General features: G+C 36.5%; 1 protein-coding gene across 7 annotated transcripts in view; it reads right to left on the bottom strand.

Moving 5' to 3' along the window:
• Window positions 1–21,421, bottom strand: part of TPP2 (tripeptidyl peptidase 2) — a 75,770-nt gene that overhangs the window by 19,582 nt on the left and 34,767 nt on the right. For all 7 annotated transcript variants that reach the window (XR_011528244.1, XR_011528243.1, XR_011528240.1 and 4 more), the window contains exons 10-23: window positions 19,000–19,099; window positions 15,281–15,429; window positions 13,473–13,588; window positions 12,760–12,928; window positions 11,918–12,075; window positions 11,545–11,621; window positions 9,179–9,285; window positions 7,352–7,506; window positions 6,056–6,172; window positions 5,715–5,815; window positions 5,028–5,124; window positions 4,084–4,221; window positions 2,218–2,462; window positions 1,880–1,958 (exon numbers count right to left, since the gene is read on the bottom strand). Coding sequence is in view for 2 of the 7 variants with exons in the window: in XM_070579240.1 (XP_070435341.1) it covers window positions 1,880–1,958; window positions 2,218–2,462; window positions 4,084–4,221; window positions 5,028–5,124; window positions 5,715–5,815; window positions 6,056–6,172; window positions 7,352–7,506; window positions 9,179–9,285; window positions 11,545–11,621; window positions 11,918–12,075; window positions 12,760–12,928; window positions 13,473–13,588; window positions 15,281–15,429; window positions 19,000–19,099 (1,808 nt within the window). In the remaining 5 variants the exon portion in view is untranslated. The remainder of the gene's footprint in view (window positions 1–1,879; window positions 1,959–2,217; window positions 2,463–4,083; window positions 4,222–5,027; window positions 5,125–5,714; window positions 5,816–6,055; window positions 6,173–7,351; window positions 7,507–9,178; window positions 9,286–11,544; window positions 11,622–11,917; window positions 12,076–12,759; window positions 12,929–13,472; window positions 13,589–15,280; window positions 15,430–18,999; window positions 19,100–21,421) is intronic.

The raw sequence follows: 21,421 nt of genomic DNA, 5'->3' as shown, positions 1-21,421 counted from the left end.
AGCCATTAATCATCAAAACAGTTTTGAAAACATTCAGTTTAGCTGATGGTCCAGAGTCTTATTTTCAGGGACATCACAACAATCACACATGCCCATGCATTCACAGAAAAGCACCCTTCAAAGTGACTGTGAAAGTCAGGGAGAGTACAGTGAACAGGAATCTTCCCAACTACCCAAACCACAGGAAATGCAAAACCAGGGAGGTAAGAGGATGTGAACAACGCACCAGGAATCATCATTAACCAGACACCTTTAGGTTTTTGTTCTCTCAAGACAATCTACTCTGGTAAGTAATAACTATAGTTAATCCCACGTGTTTATAATTTAATTTTTTACAACTGCCTCCGAAAGAATGCAGCCAGGAAGTAATAACCATCTCTAAATTTCTAAAAGCATACTTTTAGTAACAATGCTCTTCTGTCATACTCATCACAAGGAAGTGGGCACTTCAAGAGCTATCTGGGTGAGAACCTCATGGCTGAAGCCCCACAGCAGAAGCAGCAGGCTGCCTGGGAAATGAAACCTACAAATAAAGACTACAAGGACTTGTTAAATCAGTGCAGCTATGAATTCCAGTTTCACTAACTAGCGACTCACTTCAAATTATATTAAAGTATATAGAAATAAATAGTATAGACTGAAATGAGACAAGAGATGTCAGGGAACAACTTTTTCCAAACACAAAATTCCAAAGTTATGCTTCTGTGACAGTGAATAAACGACCTTTGCTTCAGTAGTGGCAAGCAATAAGTATACTTGTTTAGATGTATGTGATCTATTCATTCTGATAACAGCATTTACAGATTCTAGCATTAGGTGTTAGACCTACTTAAGTGTCTAAGAACTAAAGCAAAAGAGAAATAACAACTGTAAGAAAGACAACTTTTAAGGAACTGAGCTCAGATTACTTTATGGCAAAAGGTGCTAAGTCTACACAAACACTATTCTCATAAAAAATTTGTAATGAAAACACATGGAAATCCACAACAGGTACTTATAAAACTGTAACATTTATCTCTAAAATGTAACAACCAGAAACAAGTTTTTAACAAAAAGCATAACTGAGACTACAAAATAAAATGCAATGCCAAAAGAAATCTTGTAATTACGTAATTAACACAAAATTCCAACAATGAAAAAGGCCTGTACAAGTGTGAAAAATACTGTTCATTAGTAATAATTATTCTGACTGGTTTTTAGAAGTAACCCAAGAAGATATGATTTATTCCTATATCCGTAATATTACATTGGCTAAAATTCTACAAAACGCTCTAATTTTAAACATTCCATTCACTTAAGATAAGAGGGCTTTGGATGCACACATTTCATAGGAAGTTCACGTATACTAGTCACGCAAGGTAGGACAGATTCAGGGCCGAAGTACTCAGGCTTGGGAAAAAGAATATCAAATATTTAATTAATTTATTTATTCATTCATTCAGGTTTTTTTCCTTCCTTGTGAGGAAGACTGGCCCTACGCTAATGTCTGTTGCCAATCTTCCTCTTTTTGCTTGAGGAAGATTGTTGCTGAGCTAACATTTGTACCAATCTTCATCTATTTTATGTGGGATGCTGCCACAGCATGCATGGTTTGATGAGTCGTGCTAAGTCTGTGCCCAGGATCTGAACCTGCAAACCCTGGGCCAGTGAAGCGGAGTGCACGAACTTAACCATTATGCTACCAGACCTTCCCCCCCAAATATTTAAAAATACAACTGAATATTAATTGATCTTTACCAGTAACTTGGGAAAAAAGTATTAAATTTTTTCCAGGAATAGCTTCCCTTTTACTCAATCTGAAATATGGAATTAATTCCCATCTTTAAAGAAATGGAAATTTTAGAATAGGTAATTTCAGTGTAAAAAACCTAATACTTACAGCTTTCTTTCCAAGTTCAGTCTTTGACAACGTTAAGGATCCTGCAAGGTAGCATCCTGGCCCTGCTCCTTTGGGTATTCTAATAAGAAGATTCAAAAGAGAAAAAAAAGAACAAAAAAAGAAAGTTTCACAAAGATAATGTAGGGGTAAAAACATCAAAACAACTGCATTTAAAGTAATTCCCATAACTAAAATTTCAAAAATCAAGGGAGGATTAATCTCAGTCTCCAATGGTAAATGACAACATACTATAAATTTAGCCTAACATAACGAACTACTAGCATTAAAAGACCAGAGGTATAAGATGGGCATTAAGAGTAATCAACCTTATCACTTACTTATCATCAGGTAAGGAAGTAACAAAGAATGGCTGATTATACTTGGGTGGTAATGTCAAATTACTTGATTTCTTCTTTCCTAGAAGTGCAAGGCTATGATTTTCATGAATATCTAAGCTCAAGGTATTAGACAACCTATGAGACACAATAAATGGAAGATCTTTGAGACGTTCCAAATCACTGATTTGCTCATGACGAATCTGTAGTCGAATTGTATAATCTCCTTTCTCCAGCTTCAGAGAATACTAAAAAAGAAAAGCAACATTTGGGAAAAGTAAAGTTTAGCCAAGTAAATGGAAATTACAGTAAGAGGATAAATAAGAAATAGTGACTACTTACAGAGCACTTACATCGTGTGAGGAACACTGCCAGTTACGGCACATTTATTTACATACACACAGACAGTCCTGACTGCGCAGGTGAGTAAGCAGGAGCAGGGACATCAGGTGAACTGTCCAAGGTCACACACAGAGTAAAGGACGAGGGGGCTGAAGGCAGGTCTGATTCCCAAGCCCTCATTCTTTCCACAAAAGGTCACTAAAAAATCAGGGTCTGCTCAAGACTGATAAAAGCAGTAATTTTCTAGTCCATAGATCTTCAGAAACGTATAAACCACCACCAAAAATCAGCAAAATTTAGGCGCTAAATATAAAGTCAAGACAAATATACACACGTGTGTGTATACATGTGACTGCTAATCTTTATATTGTAACTGAAATGCCACACTTCTTCATGGCAGACAGGAAAAATAGGGAGCCAAGAGCGATGGAGGAGTATAAATCCACTAAGCTTCATCTCGATGATTCTGCAGCAGCAGTTTCTTCTGGGGAGATTTTAAATGCTAAATTTTAGAAGATTTTAGCGATCACTGCAAAAATCCAGTCTGTACTGAGGAGATGTGACTGGGGCTTGCTTTGACAAAGGAAAAAAGGGAAATCATACCTTGAATGACTAATTGAAAAAAACCTGTATAAATTATTTTTATTATTTAGCATAAAATTATAAATATTATAGGAAACACCTCATATTTCTTTGTAACAATATTTCAATTAGAGATAAAATTTCTATAAATTACAATTAAAAGATTTTTCTTTTGGGGCTGGCCCCATGGCCAAGTGGTTAAGTTTGTCCGCTCTGCTTTGGTGGCCCAGGGTTTCGCCAGTTTGGATCCTGGGTGGAACATGGCACCGCCCATCAAGCCATGCTGAGGCGGCATCCCACATAACACAACCAGAGGGAGCTATAACTAGAATATACAACTATGTACTGGGGACTTTGGGGAGAAGAAGAAAAAAAAGATTGGCAATAGATGTTAGCTCAGGTGCCAATCTTTAAAAAAAAAAAAATTTAAAAAAAGATCTTTCTCCTTCAATACAATAGTGCCAAGCATGGTGCTTGGCATACACTAAGTGTTCAATATGCAGTTGTCCAATGAAGAAACAAATTTGAAAGTTCTGATAAACTGAAAACACTTGGCACTGTTGTAGTGCTCTTTATCCAGTTCAGACCAGGGATTATTTCAAGGTGCTCACATAACTAAGATGATCCGTTTCCAACCTTCAGATGGGTGGAAGCAGTGGGAAGGAAGGAGAAATTCTAAAAATAAAAAGGTATGCTGGCCAGTATGTGCAAGTGTCATCCCCACCCTCCTCAACCCCAAAACTTGTTTCAGCTGAACTACATGGCTGAAAAGTTGTCACAGACTGTTCCAAAACAGACAAGTGAGCTTCTAAGGGTGTGCCAAAGTACCAAATGCAAAACTCTGACATTAAAAAAACAACAAATAATACCATAACAAGAAATCAGGGATTCATTAGTTCAGGAAACAGCTTTCGTTAATTTTAACAATCACTGCCAATTTTATACCTGATGTGGATAGGCATCACCTGAACCCATCTGTCTTTTATTCTGGTCAAATATGATCCACAGTTGGCTGTCAAATTCTGATTCATATAATAATTCACAAAGTAGCGGGCAGCTTGGAGTTACTTCCCCACTCTTGGGCTATAAAGAAAAAAAGAATGAATACTTGACATGGTTTATATGATTTCTAATGGTGATGAGATTTTTACATTACAAGTACTAAAAATATTTTCTTGTGGTAACCAATTTTAAAAATGCAGAACCATCCAGTATTTTGGTACTAATAAAAGGTACTTCTCTTTACAAACTTTTAAAAATACAAACCTAGCTATTTGTATTCATTAATAAAGCAATATATATTCTTCAAGGACCTCTAATTACTTAAAAAAATTGAAATTTGACAATTCACTGAAATCAATCATCTGAACATTAAAACCAAATCCATATTATGCCTCAGTAAGAGTTTTACTGAAATCTTACTGATGTTACATGAACTCTTTGATCCAACATTTACACTAGTCTCATAACTACCTTCACCATTCATTCAACTGAGGAGTTATTGTGACGCCTCACTCTCTGACGTCTGCTTCCCAGAAAGCAATCAGGCCCACCACCATAATCAGAAGGCATCTGGCACAGACGAGACACCTAACCACCGGACAGGAGATACTGGACAGGTACCAATGAATAGGCATCACTGATTACAAACACTAAGGCTCCAAGGCCAGGTCACCAGTAAATTAGAATTAGTGACTTCAGACCTGAATGGTACTTAGATCATTACAAACCATAATTTCCCAAAGAATAATTTCAAATTAACTAGTGTTAATCACTCGATCCCATTTCATACACAGACACTGAATACATCATCCTCCCCATTTTTGATTTTATCAGTCATAAACAAAAAAGTTCATTGTAAGGGTATACTTTATTATACACACACTTACTTGATGAAAGTTATATGTCAGGATCATCTCATAAAGTTGACGATTATTTGGCAAAACATCTCTTGATCCTAAAGGTTTTGTTTTTGCACTCAGTGGGCTGTAATTAGACAATTGCATAACTGATTTGAGTTCATTTAATGAGATAAATCTATAATCAACAAAATCTATAATATATCATCAGAAGTGACAATGAGCATTCCTAAACACGGTCCTTTTCAGTATATTTTATAACATTTAAATCACTAGCTTACATAATTCTTTACTGACTGAACCACAGCGACACACACAGTTTAAACTTTGCCATATTACAAAGGTAATCTTTTCATGATAAAAACATTTTCAAATGTCAACAATAAATATAATCGGATCCCAATACTAGGGTGACAATTGCTAACAGTGTTGAAGGACAGGTTTTGACTGCAGATAGTGCTCATTTGCCACAGGATGGGTCCCGCCAGGTGCCACAATAACAGCTTTACATACATGTTATTTAAGGCTAGACGCTGCTGCTGGGGCTGCCTCTCAAAGACCTGCCAGGATTCCTAGGCTGGAAAGTCATAAACTTAATTTTCATCTCTAGCATTCAGACGGATTTAAAATAATGACTCTTTTCAAAGAGTGTAGGAGATCCCGTGCACACACCACATCAGTACTCAACATCTGTAGCCCTAAAACATTCAAGGATACCGTAGTGTTTGAACCCAGCTCTTCAAAGTTATGCACGGAGCCAGATCTTCATATTTCAAGGAGGACTGAACATCAAATCGGTTGATTCCTTCCGATGCATGCTACAAAGGATATTTATCAAATTAGTTTCTCAAACTTTATTGCAAATAACTGTATCTTTAAACAATATTGAGACTAAAATAAATGTCTAATGCAAAGTTTATAAGCACCCACGAACAAATACTACCGTTATTTTCAGAAACACAAGTAATTTCCCTATTAAAGTTTAAATCCAACCAGTGAGACTATTTTTCAATAACACAAATGATTGATATTAAAAATGATGAAAATGTGGAACTCACAATGTTTAACTGAGGAGCAGTGCACACTATCCCATGGAAAGAAATGGTATAATCAATATTGACATCACTAAGACTTGCCCACCAACGAGCAATGCAAAATTCAATTGCTTTCCCACCCTGCAAAGAAAAATAAAAATAAATTATAAACGCGTAAATCCCTTTTCTCAATTTCCTTTGAATTATAGCATACAAATGGTAGGTGTTTGAAAGCAATTCTATGCTTTCAAACTTTTCTATTGGTACAGCAAGAAAATCCAAGGAACTTTTATCAGCTATGTTTGGAGCTGCACAAATCACAACTGCATAGATAGAATGCAGACATGTAAATCCACAAAGTTATTTACTCATAATCCTACACTGCTTGTCATAAAAGATCTGAGGCAGCTTTGAAAGCACATACAATAAAAAACAGTGAAAACAAACTAGAATAAAAACCTGGGACGAAAGGAAAAATTATTAAGAGTAATGACAAGAAAAAGGGTATTGACAGCTTTCTAAGGCATATTCAACAGCCACAGTTGAGTTTCAGGCTCAGAGCTGCCTGGCAACCAAAGCAAAATGAAATTATGGTCACTTACCTCTTCCTATTAAAAAAATTAAAAACAAAAACTGTCTCTAGCACTGAGTTTTAAATTAAGTGTTCTATTACTCAGCACATTAGAAAGTTTAAAGAGGCGTCATGTGACACTGCCACATACATGAACATAAGTGAAAGTAATCAGAAACATAAGAGATACAGGAAAGATCATATAACCAACTAAAAATACAGTATAGCAAGTTTAAGAAGAACATCAGTACATTCACCTTCCATGGAGGAAGGACTGGTCTTTCTAACACTACTAGTAAGAATGGAGACTGCCATACTTGACGTAATTTAAGTAGGAAGCAGCAGTAGCAGTTTCACCAATAAAGCAAATTAACCTCATGGATTCTTAACAATAGGGCATTAATAAAATAACCTAAGTGACATGTAGAAAAGTCTTAAATAAGGAAATAATCTACTGTATATGAGGAAACTATCTCAATCAGGGTCGACACTGCTAGGTGTCAGAATCTAGCACAGTAGCATTTTTCTTTGACAATTACTAAAGAGTTAAAAGAAGGTTAATATCTACCTCCAACTCGGTCTCAAGTATCCTAATTAGACTATGTATCTTCATTTATTCAGCATTAACAGAACACAAAGCCCCAATATGCTCTGAATACAAACTATAAAATTAAATTCAAATAGTCTCAGTCCATACCAAAGATGAAAAGAAATCGTTTTAGGATTTTAAACTATTAATTAAAACTTACCAAGACAGGAAAAGCCTCGGTCAGTGTTCCTTTTTCTGGAAGGGAACAAAACTTATAGAATTCATGACTTCGATATGCTCTTTGCTTCACAAGCTGTACTGCGTGAAGAACAAATTTGGCGGACACCTCAGAAGAACATGAGCACACTGTAACTTCTAAAATAAGAAACGAAGAAGAAAATTTTAAACTTGTAAGATTTAAAATGGCTATAAAATGGTTTTAATAATGCCTATTTGTTAGGGAATAATATATCAAGAATAAAATAGTATATTCAAATGAAATCTGCATATTCCTTAAAAACAAAGTATCAACAGAATATTAATAAAACTGAAGAGGTAGAAGATTTAGCTATGAAAAATACAGAAATCAGTATTAAAATGAACAATCACTATGCTGTAAACACCACGGAGCAGCAAGCTGTCCACAGATGGACAGAAAATTATCCTAATCAGGTACCTTTTAAAATCCCTCTCTCCTCTGTTGCTAAGTTCAACCTTTCCTCTTGTTTTAGCTGGAAACCAATCAATTCCTGATAAAGTAAAGAGGATTTTAATTTTAGAAACCTCTATTTGTTATCATGCCATTAGTATCTATTTATTCAATCTCACTGATAACTTTTCTTAGTCACTCCCTCTTGATTTATTTGTGCCTTGTTTTGCTTCTAGAAAGTCTGACCATCAGAACTACAAATGCTCAGCTTTATTCTGAGGCACAGCTGGAGGGAAGCCCAAATCACTGCGAAGCAAGATTGGCAACCTGTCTAAAGAACAGCTACCGTGACACAGGTAACTAACGCAAGGTCAAGTGGACACAGGCTCTGTGAACCTAATCAATGGTTAAGAATACAAAATCTAGTGTGATGACAGTATTTCCAATTATTTGAAACAGGAATCATCTGCAGTACCTTTCTTTTGTTTTTTTGCTTTGACTCATTCCCCCCCAGCTTTATTGAGAAATAACCAACAACACTGTGTAAGTTTAAGGTGTACAACATGATGATTTGAAACATGTATACATGGTGAAATGACTACCACAGTAAGGCTAGTTAACATATCCATCACTTCACATAGTTACCATTTCTTTTTTCATGGTGAGAACACTTAAAGTCTACTCTTTTAGCAAATTTCAATCACACAATACAGTATCACTAACTACAGTCACCATGCTGGACATCAAGCTCCCTCAAACTGATTCACCCTACAACTGAAAGTTCGCATCCTCTGACCAATGTCTCCCCATTTCCTCCACCCCTGTAGTACAACTCTAATTCAAGACTGCTAAATGCTCTGAGGTATTTCCATTCTGGATCATCCAACAAATTCTTATTAAAAAAACTAATTATTTTCAATGCCAACCTAAACAAACCATAATTAGGGCATTATAATTAATGACATTTACCATTAAACAAATATCAGATTCAATATTAATTAATTATAGATTTTTATTCTTTAATATTGTTAGCGCATATTTTGTCAGAGCCTAAGGTTAGACGACTTCCAAGGGCTCTATGTGGACGGCAGCCTGGAGTCGTTCAACACTGTGACTCTGACTCTAATCATTAACAGGTAAGGCAACATTCTAAACTAAAATCTTAAATATTAAAACATCTTAAGATAGCCTAGATGATTTGATGTATGAGCCAATGCAAAATAGTAGTACTAGATCTTAAAAAAGTTTTGAACCTAACACAAATATGGGGTGCCAGATACAGTATTGCTATGAGAACAGTATGTATTATCGATATACAAGCTTTATGTAGTCATCACCATAACAGAGACAGAATGTGCATAAAGATAGGTGGTCAAGATAGACTTTAATTTTACTTACCAGCCCACGTTGCACCCTCAGGAACCTCAATAAAATGCCTTCGAATCTGACCAGGTTTAAAATGTACATCTGTAAAGGCTAGATCATAGTGTGATGATTCACTTACTCTGAAAATTAATAAAAATAAATGATTAAATGTAACACTCTCATAAAAAAGGTTTATATTATAAGCCTACTGGCACTCTAGATTTTAATAGTCCCTTAGAAATAAACACAGGGACTTAAAAGCTGGTTACAAAACAGTATGCAAAATATTATCTCAATTTTGCAACATGTTAGCAGAGAGAAATTCCGGATAGCCCAGTATAGATGCTTTTTCTACTTTTTGTCTATTTTATAATTTGTCCGTAAGACACACACACTCTATAAAAAAGCTCTCCCTCTTTTTCCGTGAAAGAAATGGTACAACATTCACTGGATTTTCCACCTACCACAGTCTAGACTCTAGTGAGTCCTACATATGGAAATCAAAGGTAATGTTCTGTGTCAGACTGTCTTGCAGCTGTGACGCTGGTATTAAATTAAACCCCTTTTGAAGTTTTGAAATGCTCCCCGACCATAAGGACATGGTAAACAAGAAACTACTGGGGCTGGCCCCGTGGCCGAGTGGTTAAGTTCGCGCGCTCCGCTGCAGGCGGCCCAGTGTTTTGTTGGTTCAAATCCTGGGGGCGGACATGGCACTGCTCATCAAACCACACTGAGGCAGCGTCCCACATGCCACAACTAGAAGGACTCACAACTAAGAATACAAAACTATGTACTGGGGGGCTTTGGGGAGAAAAAGGAAAAAAATAAAATCTTAAAAAAAAATTGCTTACAAGAATTAAAAAAAAAAAAGAAGAAGAAACTACTTTCATAACATTTTTCTAAGAAATCAATGAAACCCAAAGGTCAAATGTATAATTATCCATATGGAAACCTAAGTATAAGCTAAGGACAAATTCTAGTCAGTGTGTCAAACATTTAATGAGTGCCTACTATATATGAGGCACTATTGTTAGGAGCCACAAACACAACAATGAATAAAATATTTTCCTTTGTCCTAGACAATCTAGTGGGGACAGAAAAACCATTAGAGACGTTTAACGTAACTAGCTCTGGGTAGACAGGAAGCGTAGGGAAAAAGAGATTGAAGAGGACCTGGTTCATGCAAAGGGACCAGGGAGAGCTTCCCGAAGGAGAGGGTGTCTCAGTGGTTCCTGAATCTTACATATCCCTTGTCTAAATTCCTCCTGGACTTGTAGGGAATATATGGCTGAGAATTTAACTGTTCTGCAATGCTTCCATGTGTATGTCACTTTTTACCTCCTCAGTTTCATCCTATGTTTGTTATGGGTTGAGACCTGTTGCATAGTTAATACTTACCAGTGTAACTAACTCAATAGAAACTGCTAATTTAGAACTTTTTATTATTTGCAGTATTCTTATAATTCCAATTTTGTCCTTCACCTACTAACAATTTGTTTTCTTTTGTATATTCTGTATAATGGGCTCCAATAGGAATGCGTGAGATACAGTCCCTGTGTCTTCAGTGGGCTCAGTCAAATGGGGTAAATTAAATTAGAAATGACAACATACTGCCTAAAGTCTGTACCGCAGGCATGTAAAAAATGCCACAAGGCAGCAAGAAGGGCCTCCCTTCACTCGGGGATGACTAGAAACGTGTCTGGTCATTACGTTAGGAGACAGGGAACTGAAGCAAAGGAAGCAGCTGTGCAAATGCATGGCGTCCTGAGGAAACCTGCAGGGTCACCAGCAGTGAGCTCACAGCCATGTGCAACTGGGTGGATGGAACGACAGGAAACAGCAGCTTGTGAAAGATCATTATTTGCCACTTAAGGAGCATGATCCCTGAGTGTGCCACCAATATATTTTATACAGGAAACAATACGATCCAATCTGAGTTCCTTGGTTCCAGGGTGGAAGACAAGATGGAATGAGAAGAGTCTGGAAATAGTAGGTGACTGGAAAAGTGGAAGTAGCAGAAGAAAACAGTAATCCCAGAGACAAGCAAGGAAAATGGGGTGCGGGTGGAAGGGGACCAAGCCACGTCAAATACTGCAGAGGGATCAGGCAAGATGAAGGCTAAAATGTTCTCTGAGTCAGGCAAGTAGGGGGGCATTGCCACGCTGGCGGAAAGCAGTGTGGTGCAGGGGTAGGGCAGACGACAGATGCCATCACTTATTCTCACAGTGAACAAGGAATACCATGACTCTACGTGCCACCTTGAACTTCAAAGGAAGGAGCAGAACTAAATCCCATTATCTAGTTCTGGCCTATTAATCCTTCGAAAGTTTGCACTATTTTCATAAATAGCCATTAAAAAATTACGGTTGACAGTAAGCTGTTGGTAACTTGTTACTTACTTTGCTGCTATAACTGCAGTAATTGGAACTCTGAACAGAGGACCTGCATTAGGTGATGCTATATCATAGCCACAGACCTTGGAAAAAGAATATTAAGTTTCAGTATCTGTAAATAAACTTTTAAAAGAGAGAGAAGAAAAAGAAAAAAAGGTGTAATATATTCACAGAAGAAATTAATAGTAAAATTTAAAGGACCTAAGCACAAGCTGACATTAATTTCTGATGTCAGGTCACGTAATTAATGGCAAATAGCCTAAACAAGTACATGGATGACAACCCTCGACTAATTCAGACTAATGGGGAAATGGACTGCCACAAAAAGTACTCAAAGATTTTAAAGAGTAAAGAAGTAGAGATAAAGGTGCACCAATACCTCTGTGTAATGCAAGCCTTCTCTTAAGCCCCTGGGATCCACACGTATGTTTATGTGTCTACACTGATTCATGAGCTCCAAATGGCTGGGACACTGAACCCAAGACGAATTTGAAGTTAAAGCTAAATGAAGCTGAAGGGATATTTTTTCAGAGTTTTCTGGAATTAAAAAAGACCACAAATTAAAGATTAGTACTTTTTCCTTTTCTTCCATTTTAAAAAGTTTTATCTTCTCTGAAGAAAATTTAGCAAATGAGTTTGGTTGGTTGTAAAATGCACAAAGCATAGGCATCCAAAATACAGCTTACATAAAACAGTCACAGAAGTTTCCTTAAGTTTTAGTATGCTTGTGATCCATTGACATCCAACACTGCTACAACCTTAAAATAAGGAGTTTCAGTGGATATTTTTCATAACAGCATTTTATGGAAATGACTGCCAAGTAGACACTGATGATTATTTTGTTCACACCTCACTGAGCTGTGGCTCTCTTTGGCTGCTTCTACTTCCCACTTGCCAACCCAAAGCTTAGTGTTACATCCAAGTAGTAAAAGTGGGAAAGAACAGGAATTTGATGTTCTATTATCCACAATTTAATAAAACTGTGGGTCACTGAATGCCCATTTTACTGTTTTTCTCAATAGACACAATACTAACTGAACTACCACTGTATTGGGATCCTAATTACCATCAGATTTCCCCTAAAATCTTCTAAGATTTGAAATATGGTCAATTCATGTTTTCTCTTTAGAACATTAGCCCAAACAGTGTTTCTCTATTATGATACTATTCATTTGAACCATACATGTGAGCACTTGAGCTTACTGTCCATTTATTACTTACCCGTATTTTCTGGAAATACAGGTTCAATGCCAACACCATGATCTGAAGGTGCAGCCACCTGAACAGGATCTCGGAGGTAGATGCCACGGTTATTTCCAACAGTAACAGTGAAACCTAACTTATTAGCAAATGATGTATTCTGAACGAGGTAGTCATAGGCTTTATCAACCTAATTAAAAGAATACAACAGTAAGATACAAATGGTTGGGTCAAGAGAATGTCGTGTTGCAAATTACCAATCCGATTTCAATTACGGCAAAGTGCAAGCAAAAACTCAGTTTCCACATTCACTTCTCTAAACTACATGGTAACCCCAATCAAAAGGACAATTCTAGCTTTTTAGACAAAATACCAGTCTGACCCCTGGACTCACCTTCCACTCCACTCTCTATTACCCTCTTATTCCCAAGTGACCAAAGTTAGGAACTCTTCCATACGCCATTATGATGTACCAGTTTTTGCCCTCTACCTTTTTGCTTTAAATTTCCATCCTCTGCACGTCCTACATTTATTATATTTCTCTATCTTACTCCAACAAATTTGTCTTAACTACAGAATTTTTCATATCCTCTGCTTATAGTTCAGAGACAACTATGGCCAAATAATCTAGAATTAGATATACTCAATCATCACTATAACTAGAAATTTTATCCAGTAATAGCTAAGATATTATCTTAATGATTTACAACCCATTTTCATATAAACAACCATACCTGAATAATACCATGTCCTTGGGCAAATACTTCTATATTATCAGCCTTCACCGCGGTGTTTTCTAGAGCTCTTCTGACTGAATGAACTGTGTAGTTAACATCATTAGTTTTCAGACCTAAAGTCAAAAAACGAAAACAAGAAAGTACTATTAGAGAAGCTTACTACTTGAAACCTTTTCCCCTCACCAGGAGCAATAACATGTACATTCTCTGGTTTTAATGTCTTGTGTTTCAACACTCATTTTTAAGTCTTTAAAAATTTTTTTTTTTTAAACAGAACAATATGACTCAAACTGCTTGCATCACACAAAGACTTCATTCAACAAAAACCACTGCGTGCCCACTAAGCAAGGGCACAAACACAGGCTATGCAGAGGTAATATGCACGCAGGAGGCAGATACCTAAAGGCATTCGAGTGACATTTTCTTTCAAATACTGCTGGTCAAACAATATGGTCACTGGCAGTGGTTTTCAACCCAGCTGCATGTTATAACCACCAGAGGAACTTAAGCAAAAATGATGCTGAGGCCTCACTACAGACCAATTAAATGAGCATCTGAGACTGGGTCCCAGGCACTGATACTGATTAAACGCTTTCCTGGGTGACGCTAGGGAGCAGACAGGCTGGGAAGGACTGTTCTATGGGAAGGATGTAGAGGCGCCAATCCGTAAATCTCACATTAATGACTATTGTTAGAGATAAAAAATGAGTAATATAGCATTCCTGTCCTCGCCAGAGCTCATCAAACATGTAATCACCTACGATATTCTAAGAAAGAAGCAAAACAAACAGGGAAATATAATGTTCTAAGAGCGAATCAAGAAAGTGACCAATTTTGTCTGTGAGAATCCAAAAGAAGGGGAAGCTCTATCAGAGGGACAGACACACGAGTCAGCTCTTACAGAATGCACAGGAGTTTGCAAGGCCAAAAGACGGCAGGCATGAGCAACCTTGAAGTATCTTGTGAACTTGAAAAGCACTAGAAATGAGGGTGGAGAGTCCGGGATTGATTATAGGGACACTTCTGAGGTGGCATCTTCACGACAGCCTGGTTGCCCTAACTCTGAGTCCTAGCCAGCACCAATGCCACCCTATTTAACACTGTAAGCCTCCTGCACACCACCCTAGCAAGTCCTCCCTCCCTCTGCACTTCATTGTGCTCCACAGCAATACTGACTACCTTCTAATATAATAGAAACTATTTTAGTTTGTTCATAGTCTGTCTCACTCAAGGGTAATATAAACTCCACATGGGCAAGTATTTTTGATGTTTTATTCACCAATTTAGCCCCAGAGCTAAAATAATGCAAGATAGTCATTAATAGTCAATAAATACATGTGCTGACTGAATGAATACACATTCAAATCATTATCATCACATAAATATTCTCCTCCTCACACTTTACTCTGAGCCAGGACATCACCAATTCTACCACATTTTACCACCATGAGAGCTCCGGAAAACAAAAATATCTGTCTGCACTAAGGTAAGAAAAATTCATTCTATTATTTTTTATGGCTACTATCTGACTATTTTATGCTATGAACATAAAATTGTCTGGATACTTAACTCTTACTTACCCAAGTTTATAAATACATCATAGATTTTAGAACCAGGACTAAAGTGAACTATAAAATGATACATTTAAAATCCATTTTATAACGCCACTCCTATCTCATTAAGCAAAGTAATTAAACTGTAATTGAAATACATGTAGAATAACCCAAAAACTTACCATCACCTTCCTGGAAATGTAGAAGTGGTAGTAAAGTTAAACCATGGAGAGCACTAAGCCACGTCTTTACCTGAAAGTATCAGGGCGATGCCCCCACACGCATTGGGAGAAGACATAGACGTCCCGTTCATTAGCTGAGTTCCTCTCAATGTCCAGTTAGGAACAGAAGCAATGGCTCCTCCTGGTGCACTGATACTCACTCCAAGGGCTCCATCAGCACTGAACAAAAAGCCATTAAAGTTTGCTTATGATGGTGAAAATTGGATACACATGGGCATTCATGAAAAGGGCCACTAGTCAAATAAATTACAGTACAAGACCATGGACTATTTGCAGTCATTGGAATCAACGGGGAAATAATACACAACACAGCTATTTCTCCATCATGCAGCAATTTTTTTCCTTCAAGTGGACAAAATGTGTACGTGTGTGTGTGTCTGGGCTTACATGTGAAAGATATCAGGTATATGTATAGAGAGAAAACAAATGAACATCACTGCTCAGAATCCTTGATGAACGTACTTTTCTCTTGTAATAACAGAAGGTTTGCCTTTGTCTAAAGTCTAATATAGCACTGTCCAATAGAAGTATGTGGGACATATGTCATTTTAAATTCTCTAAAAGTCGCATTAAAAAAACAGTTAACAAGAAACTGGTGAAATTAATTTTAATATTATTTTATTTAATCCAACATATCCAAAATATAATATCAATATGTAATTAATAAGAAAAAAAATGAGTTAACTTATATTCTTTTTTGTGGTAAGTCTTGAAAACCCAGTGTACATTTCACTTACAGCACATCTCAGTTCAGACTAACCTCATGTGACTAGTGGCTGCCGTACTGGACGGCTCAAGCCCACAGAACTGCCTTGCTGTGGGCTTTGGCAAGGCAGGACCTAATGAGTCAAAGCCCGTAGAGTTCACCATCACATCATCACCAAACACACACACTGCCCTCTGCCCCAACTACAGGAGTAACACAATGGCGCACCACTTCCTCCTCCCCGGAAGAGTGGCCATAAACTCCCCAGACAGGCTGGGTCCCTTCTACCATTCTTCCCCGCAATGAGTGAACTATTTTTATTCCTGGCAAGGAATACTAGGGTAATTTGGTTCCACAATTTTATACAGGAAGCTCAATGCAATACAAATAGTAGCTTCCTCCTGAAATGGGCTGGTGGCACCCGCTTTAGTGAATATCTTAAAACAACTATTAGGTAAATACCTGTTGACTTGTAAAGATGTTCATACTGTATCATCGAGTGACAAAAGTAGGTTACAAAAATATCTGAACAGTGTGTTCTCCCGTTTATGCACACGAGAATGACTAAAAGAGTGTTCAAATGTCATCTGCATGTATTCTTTGCACCAATTATACTGCCTATCAATGTTCACAATGAGAATTTGGTATCTTATAATTTAAAAAAAAACTACAAGAGTCACGAATTCTGACTACTTTCTATTGCTCTCTATTAATTTTCCAGATAGTCTGTTAAAGTGGCTTATGAGAAACTATTTAATCTGTGTTCCGAAAATGGGTTCCATGAAATGTAAATAAGTTTTATTAAAATAAAAAAATAAAATTTTTCTTATTTAAACCTTACAAATTCCTTATAAAAAACCTTATATAAACATTACATGAAATTTTCCTTAACAACAAACACACAGACACAGAGGACAGATTGGTGCTTATCAGAGGGGAAGTGAGTAAAGGGGTAAAGGGACACATTTGAATGGTGCCAGAGGGCAACTAGACTTTCAGTGGTGAACACAATGAAGTCTATACAGAAGCTGAAATATAATGATGTACATCTGACATTTAGATAATGCTAAAAACCAATGATACTTCAATTAAAAAAAAGGATAATAACAGAAACTATCTCATAATTTTGAGGTTTGATCAGATGAACTAAAAAAAAAAGTTACCTTAAAATAAAAAAAGGTCAGTAATATTTTTCACCTAAAAGACAGTATGTAACAAAAATTTGAAATGTTACATAGACATTATTTGGTAATCTGTCTTTAAGAAATATGCCATATCTGCAAACACCAGGAAGTCAAGTAAATTCTCTATGTCTGGCAGTCTTTCCTGACAAAAAGGATTTTTCAAATGGTGCTACACAACATACTCCGTTCAGTGATCATTAACCAATGTTTTATATTTCCTACCCTTTCTAATAATTAAATCTAATAATCAAACCATGTATTTGCAATAACAGTCCATTTATAGTATAGTAAACATGAAATAAATTCTCTCAACTCTTAGAGTGACTGGCTTGTGAACCAGTATCTGCTTTAATCCAAGCTTCCCTCATAATTCAGGAACTCCTTGTTTTCTTAAAACAGTTCTTTAAATGTTCTACATGCAAATAAGACTGAGAAAGGCTGGCTTAAACATTCCCCAGTATTTTGTTTTTATCCTGACTATAAGACAAAACATTTCAAAATCAATCTTAGACGAGAATTAACAAGTTTAATAATACTTTCATTAACTGAATATAAAACACAAAGCCTTTGCCCACTTTGACTCTCACCCCTGGCCACTCTTATTCAGTGATGTGGAGTTTTAGGCCAGTTAGTTGGGCTGTTGAGGGCAGTCTGTGGTGATGATACAGGCAAAGCTTGCTGATCTACATGGAGATCCATAGCCTAATTGTTTTCAGTGGCAAACAGTAAGAATAAACTATCGAAATAAGTTTATTTTTTAAAGAAGAAATTACCTAGAGAAGGCTAGACAGATACCCGTAACTCACAAGGTTAAATTTAGCATTACCAGATTTGATCTGATCCCAATCAAGTTCTCTAATCTTATCTTCCAATATTTCCTTTTATCTATTTTATGCTTCAGAAAAACCCAACTACTAGTTATTTCCCCCAAAAACCTTACACCAAAACCTGTTCATCTTTAGTTTATGATATTCTTGCCATATAGAACTTCTTTCTTCCATCTCTCAAAATCCTATCCATCCTTCAAGGCCAACTCCAACACCATCTCCTTCTTGAAGGGTTCCATTCAAACGGAAATGATGGCTCCCACCTCTGTAAGCCCATTGTGAACTCAGATCATGACCTGCTGCAGGCAGTAATGTATTTGCTGAACTGAATTCAGAGTCTGCTCTCTTTAAAAAATAACTCCAAAGAGGTAAAGGGATGAATTAAAATAGGCTTTATTTTCCAGAAGGTGTCTGTACCCATTGACGCATAATGAGGGATTATATAAAATAGGATTTAATATACCTCTTTCTCTATCTTGAGAAAGATAAGCAGTTCCTGGAATCAGATAAATATAGTTCAGAGGATTTCAGGGAACCAAAATAAATGAACTTCATTTATCAAATAGAACTTGCCTACTACGGACTGTTCCCAAAAACTGTTCGAAGTAGGTTATAGCTTCAAAAATGTGAACACAGGTATGTAGGCCTATAACTGGGAAGCTTTACAAAAGCTTATTCTTAGGGCTTTAGTTTCACCAAACTTCAAATATCAAAATTATTTCAAATGGCTTTCACTACTTTCTAAAGATAATCAAGTCCTTACTTTTTATTTAGATCCTTATCAGTGAAAGATTATGGGCACAGACATAGGAATAAACACTCAGAATAGTTATGTCATAACTGTATTTTACTTAATTATCTGTTTCCCTGACATGAGACTGTTAAAATGAAAATGCCGAACAAGCAAAAATTAATAGAAAGAACTAGTAAAATTACTGAAACTCTGCCTTTTGCCACCATGTAAAATTTAACCAAATGTTTCTAATAGTCCCATGTACTACTCTCAACCTACCTGGGGCCTCTAGAAGACCACGTGTATTGATTTGCAGGTAATTTCTCTCTCAGAGAATACTCAGCAACCATCATATCAGGAGAAACATAGGCACCAACACCTGTGGGATGGATTTCATTATTAACAAAAGGACACAAAAATGGATCCTAATTCTAATCCACTATTCACTGGGCTATGTGACCTTGAGTGAACTGCTTGATTTTCCTGTACCACAGTTCTCCCTCATAAAATGGAAAGATAAGAAAACTTAATAACCAAGGAAAGTTTACAGTGTCCCAGACATTATACTACATACCTTGCTTTTGGATATAAAAAAATCTACCAGGATTATTATATGGATTAAACATAATAATGTGCCTAAAAGTGCTTGTATGTGTAAAAGAAACAGAGGAGGAATGTATTTTAAACTACAAAATATAACTTCAAATTTAGAAAAATAAAGGACTTAGTTGACTGTCTTCATTTTTAAATGACCATTATATCCAAAATTCTACCCAGAAAGTTGGCAGTATCCCACGCCTTAAAAATATTTGGCTGTAATAATGAGCAAATAACAAAGACATAACATGCCACAATCTTCTAGAAAAATATGCAAATGCAGATTAATTAGAGAGACTCTGAAACACAGAATAAAGAGATCAAACTCAGTTCCTGCACTTTAGAAATTTGGAAACATGGTCTAGAGAGCCTGGAAAAAAGTACTAAACACACATGTGACTGGCAGAGACGAGACTTAGGATCCAGGTCCACGAGGATCCAGGTCCACGAGCTCCTAATTCTTCTTTATAACATACACATATTCAGAGTAGAAAACTGGGTAAAACGTGTGAATTAAAGGGATTTAGGTAAACAATGCTGCTACAAAACTGAAATAATTTTGCAAAATTTAGTTTAAAATTTCAATCAATCTGGGGATAAGAAAATAACCAAATACTAAGATTGCAGCAGAGCAGCGTACTTTTTGATCCTTAGGTACCTTTCAGATCTATTTTCTGTTTCATTTTAATTTGTGTACCTAAAATATCTAAAGAACTGGAATACACAACGGATATATCACGGGTAGGCACTGAACCCATGATTTAACACAATTACTTAAGCAAGAGGTTTTAAATTACATACAGTAAGCTATACTTGACTAAAATTTAGAAGCTATGAATAAAAGCATGTCCTATAAATCTAACATCACTGTTATTTTGAAACAAAAAATTATAAAAGGACTAGTTTCTAAACTTTCACACTCAAATGTTATTATATATCTATAACATCCATATCTGTAAACCTGTAATAACATCTGTACCCTCTATATATCTATGCAGTTATTGATACATACATCAGAAATACTGCTTGGGACCAAACAGTTTCTATAGTCCTGCATCCAATCACAAATGTGAGGAGGTATAACCTTATACTGATCTCACTTAAAAATAAACTATGTTAGTAATTCCTCAGATGAGGGAAACAATAGAAAGAATAAACAAATGGGACTTCATCAGACTAAAGAGCTTCTTCAAGGCAAGGGAAAACAGGATTGAAACAAAAAAACAGCCCAGTAATTGGGAAAAAATATTTACAAGTTATTTATCCGACAAAGGGTTAATCTCCATAATACATAAAGAACTCACACAGCTCAACAACAAAAAAAAATCAAACAACCCAATCAAAAAACGGGCAGGGGACATGAACAGACATTTCTCCAAAGAAGATATACGGATGGCCAATAGACACATGAAAAGATGCTCATCACCACTAATCTTCAGGGAAATGCAAATCAAAACTACACTAAGATATCACCTTACACCTGTTAGAATGGCAAAAATATCCAAAACCAAGAGTGACAAATGTTGGAGAGGCTGTGGAGAAAAAGGAGCCCTCATACACTGTTGGTGGGAATGCAAACTGGTGCAGCCACTATGGAAAACAGTATGGAGATTTCTCAAAAAGTTAAACATAGAAATACCTTATGACCCAGCCACCCCACTATTGGGTATCTATCCTAAGAACCTGAAATCAGCAATTCCCAAAGTCCCATGCACCCCTATGTTCATCGCAGCATTATTTACAATAGTCAAGATGTGGAACCAAACTAAGTGCCCAGCAACTGCTAATTGGATAAAGAAGATATGGTGTATATATATACAAAGGACTACTACTCAGCCATAAAAAAGGAGAAAATCGTCCCATTCACAACAACATGGATGGACCTTGAGGGTATTATGTTAAGTGAAATAAGCCAGACAGAGAAAGACGAACTCTGTATGACTCCACTCATAGGTGGAAGTTAACACATAGACAAAGAGAACTGATCAGTGGTTACCAGGGGAAAGGGGGAGTGGGGGGAGGGCACAAAGGCTGAAGTGGTGTACCCACAACATGACTAACAATAATGTACAACAGAAATTTCACAAGGTTGTAAACTATCATA

The sequence above is a fragment of the Equus przewalskii genome, chromosome 16 (assembly GCF_037783145.1).
Source record: "Equus przewalskii isolate Varuska chromosome 16, EquPr2, whole genome shotgun sequence".
NCBI classification, from domain to species: domain Eukaryota; kingdom Metazoa; phylum Chordata; class Mammalia; order Perissodactyla; family Equidae; genus Equus; species Equus przewalskii.
This window is presented reverse-complemented; position numbering and strand designations above follow the sequence as displayed.